A 4,340-nucleotide genomic window follows, 5' to 3' on the forward strand; every position below is an offset into this window, starting at 1 on the left:
AAAAAATACTTATTAGGAAGAAATTCAAGTGATATTATATTTAATTTGGCTTTAAATTTGATTTCAAATATTTTATAAATTTTAAATTAATATAATATTATTTTTTAATTATATAGGTATAATAAGATAATTTGATTAATTTAGTTATTAAAATAATAATAAAAACTTATTTTATTAATTGTTATTTCAGTAATAATATATGTAAATTCATCATTATTATTTAAGAAAAACTACTATATAAAATTACTTTGCTGATCGTTTGTAAAAAATAAATGCATTTATATAGTAAACAATTACATATCTTTCTTCACTGACAGGAACCTTAACCATTAGAGCACATCTTCTGAAGTAACCTATTTCCTTACATCAAAAAAACGAACCCATAGCTAAACAAAAACAATTTAAAACTTACTCCAAAAATATATATTATTTTAATTGTTTTATTTATTATAAAAATTATGATAATGAGTGAAATGTACGCGGCAAACTTTAGAATATTTCAAAATTTTACATCATTTAACTCCAAACTTTAGAATATTTCAAAATTTTACATCATTTAACTCCAAAGTTCCTGCGTCATCATAAACCTCCTCCACAATAAATCTGGTTTGTCTGTAATAAGTTATTAATTTTCTGGGTCGACTTTTGTTCGAATCTTGTAACGTGGGAGACAGGAAAGAGAAATGACGTTGCCAGCACTGGTATGGCCGATGCTTTTATCTCTGGCCTACGCTAAGAGGCACCTATCTGCCAACTGTGCGGACCATGACATAAATTTCTGCATAATTTTTTCCCAATTCAACTTCTGATCAATCTTTACCTATACAATGTTTAGTGTTTGACTGAAGGTTTAGAGTTCGATTCCCACAGGTAACAGAGGCCACGAAGGTTTCAAGTTCGATTCCCACAGGTCACAGAGGCCACGAAGTTTCAAGTTCGATTCCCACAGGTAACAGAGCCCACGAAGGTTTCAAGTTCGATTCCCACAGTTCACAGAGCCCACTAAGGTTTCAAGTTCGATTCCACTAGGTCCAGGAGGAGCAAGAAGATCGTTGGGCTCAATGGGGTACAACCAGTCGAAAGTCGAGAGCGAGGAAGAGGTGGTGAAGTCAAAGGAGAGGAAACAATTTATGAAGGAGTCAGTGGCGGCCCGGAATGCTTTCGCCGCCGCTCATTCGGCGTCCATAACGTTGCTCAAGAACATTGGGGCCGCGCTGAACGACTACGGGCAAGGCGAGTCAAAGGAATCCTTGAGCCCCGTCCCCCCCATATATGGCGATCCGCTGCCTCCCGCGCCTCCCCTGCCTCCGCTACTCCTTCCTCCGCGCCCAGATGAGCCCTCCGCTCGCCCCCTGGAGCGCTCTGCCAGTGCACCGGCCATCGCCTTACAGCAACAGGCGGAGGAAGACAGAAACCCTGAAGCAAACGCTGGTGCTTCCATTCCAGAAGGAGAAGAAGACGAAGTAGAGGAGGAGGAGGAGGAGCATCTGGTGGAGGTGTCTCACTCGGTTACTTTTAATCCACCTCCGCGTCCGCCTCCTTTATCCAGCGAACCCCCGCCGCCTCCGCTGCCTACGCTGACGAATCAGTGGGACTTCTTTGACGAAAACAGCTACTACGAGCACCGACCCTCCATCGATGAACTGGAGCCCCACGACCAGGACCACGATCAAGATCAAGATCACGACCAGGACCACGACGACGATCAAGATCAAGATCAGGACCAAGACAACGGCCAGAGCCACGACGATGCCGCCACCGACACTGACACTGATGTAAACAACAAACCTGCGGTCAAGGCACTGCAAAAGTCTAACCCCATTGTGGACAGCCAGAAGGCGGACAACGACATGCAGCTGTTGGTGGCCCCGAGCAGAGGTAGAGGCAATGGGAAGCCACTGTTGCAGGTATTACAGCAAATCGATGATGAATTTCTCAACGCTTCCCAGAGCGGCCAAGTGGTTTCCAAGATGCTCGAGGCCAACCGCATGCACTATTATTCCAATTTCGCCGATAATAAAGGTGCTTTCATTTCCTTTGCATTTTCGGCAAATTAAACAACAACAAAAAAAAACCAAAATTCAATCTGAGTGTGCAAATTTTCAGGAGTTAGAGTTCATGTTGTAAATCTGTTTTCTTTTATTAGAAATTGTGTATTCTGATTGAAATGATTGACGTTGGGTGAACGCTTTATTTATTATCATCACGGTAATTTTTATTTCTTACCTCATAGAAAAGTTAATGCAGTCTGACATGTTAGAGGAATAGCAGTTTTCTTGCATTTATATTTCCTTCAAAGTTGACTTTGGCACTTTAGTAGCAAGGGAACTGCGATTCCCCTTGCATGTCACACTGCATTAACTTTTCTATGAGGTAAGAAATAGGAGTTGCCTTATCATCACAAGTGAAGTGTCTTATCATTAATTATGGGAAATTATTACTAGATAGGTAAGTGTCTTAATCATTAATTATGGGAAATTATTACTAGATAGGCAATTTTGTAAAGATGTGTAAAATAATATTGTGTAATATAGTTGATTTAATATATTTGATTTGACCAACGTTATTTGGGATAATAATTCTATCCAAAATTTTGATAATGAATCTATCTATCATAAAAGATTTTTTAATCATAATACACACCTACTCTATGACAAGTCCAAATTCAGTTTAGTCCCAAGGGATAGCTCAATTGGTCGAGTTTTCGTTGCTAAGTATTTTCCGAGTTGGAAGGTCACGGGGTTAAATCTCTTTGACGCCCTAGGGATTAGGATCCCTTTCGATGAAACTGTCCTTATATTTCCCTTGGATGTAACAACCACTCAGTAATATGAACCACAGTTTAAAAATAAATCAAAATTCAGTTTTTACATTTTCTCTTTCGATCATAATACACACCTACTCCATACGAAGTCAAATTTCAGTTTTCGCATTTTCTGTTTTCTATCTGCCCGAGCATTAAATTAGGGCCATGGATAAAAGTAATTTCTCCGATTACACTGCACCAAATAAATTATTCTAACGGGGAGCGTTATTTACCCGCTCTTTACTCCTTTTCTTTTTACTCTTTTTCATAGGCCACGTAGGTATTGTGTTAGATTATTTGAAAAAGATATTAAATGTATGATGTGTTCATGTATATTGATTTGTTAGTAGAATTGACTTTTTTCCATTGAAACAATATAAAATTAAAATAAAAGGACTAGAAATATTCAGTATTTAATGTATTGTAACTAGTTTTGTTTATTATAATTTATCTCCAATTTATGATCTCAAAAATAAGCAAAACCATGAGAGAGTTTGACCATTTGACTAAGCATTCAAAATAGTTATTCACTTAAATGGTTATGGGTGGACTAATATTTCCTTCTGAATCAATAAATTCCAAATCACCAAAGCTTAAGTCATCTTTGTTACCTCACTATTACGTTTCCTCATCTATTTGTAGTTCTCATATAAGCAAAGTATAATTTTTTGTTGTTCCTTTGAGCGCTCAACTAAAACCTTCCCATAATGGTTTTGACTTGCCAATAAGTATCCATTGTATGCTTCTATTTTGTGTTTGTAGTCTTTGTTGTTTTGTCTAGTATCTAATTGGCCACTTGTGCCATCACTCCATCATTCGACATGAACTACACTCTATTTGAGGTTCTTCCTCAGTGTTCTCAATTTCCTATTGGATGACCCAAGGAGTAATGTTGTGATATGTCCTAGCAAAGCTTTTTACGGTGGTTTGTGCTCCAAAGGTGGAGTGCCTTATGCCATCACAACGACCTCTCTTTTGCCAAGATCCTTTCCCTCTGGGCATGAGTCTCGTTAGATGGAGTTGCAACAAAAAAAGAACGAGAGGGCTCGAGGTTCCTTGTACTAGAGAGAGAAGGGAAATGAGGCTAAAGAACCAATGGAGAGTGTAGCAGAGAGGATACCCCATAAATCACCAACAAAGTGACCATAAGGGACATTGAACTAAGAGAGGAGTGAATCGTCGAGCCCTAACTGAAGTGAGAAGTGTTGGGTAATTAACCAAGTTTGTTAACCAAGAAGAAAGACAAGTGATGTTGAAGCAATGTATAAGAGGAGAGGGATCACATAAGAAATTAAGCCAAAGAGACTAGGGAGGAGCTTTGTGCATTGAGCATCACCAGAGGCCCAAAGTATCGAACAAGCGGGGAAGTTGAATTCGTGAAAGGAGATTGAAAAGGAACGAGCAAAAACATTGAGGCTCTAAGCTGAGGTCAAGTTAAATAATTCAAACAAAAGTAATGGATAAACTTTTGAGAGCGAGGGGTAAAACTCCAAAGTTCTTAATAAAAAGAGGATGAAAACCCTTACAATTTCAT

The 4,340-nt window shown here is 38.5% G+C and overlaps 1 protein-coding gene across 1 annotated transcript; it reads left to right on the top strand.

Moving 5' to 3' along the window:
• The first annotated feature begins 586 nt into the window (after positions 1-586).
• LOC149234002 (uncharacterized) lies at positions 587-2,072 on the top strand. Its single transcript, XM_089461082.1, has one exon. It carries the CDS (start codon positions 1,062-1,064, stop codon positions 2,055-2,057), a length of 996 nt encoding a protein of 331 aa, XP_089317208.1. The 5' UTR covers positions 587-1,061; the 3' UTR covers positions 2,058-2,072.
• The last annotated feature ends 2,268 nt before the right edge of the window (positions 2,073-4,340 follow it).

The sequence above is a fragment of the Pinus tabuliformis genome, chromosome 8 (genome assembly GCF_031772625.1).
Source record: "Pinus tabuliformis cultivar Carrire ecotype Pingquan chromosome 8, CPIR1, whole genome shotgun sequence".
NCBI classification, from domain to species: domain Eukaryota; kingdom Viridiplantae; phylum Streptophyta; class Pinopsida; order Pinales; family Pinaceae; genus Pinus; species Pinus tabuliformis.

What these genes read in the sequence shown, in the direction of transcription:
- LOC149234002 (XM_089461082.1), top strand. Translation starts at nt 1,062, where the DNA reads ATGGGGTACAACCAGTCGAAAGTCGAGAGCGAGGAAGAGGTGGTGAAG.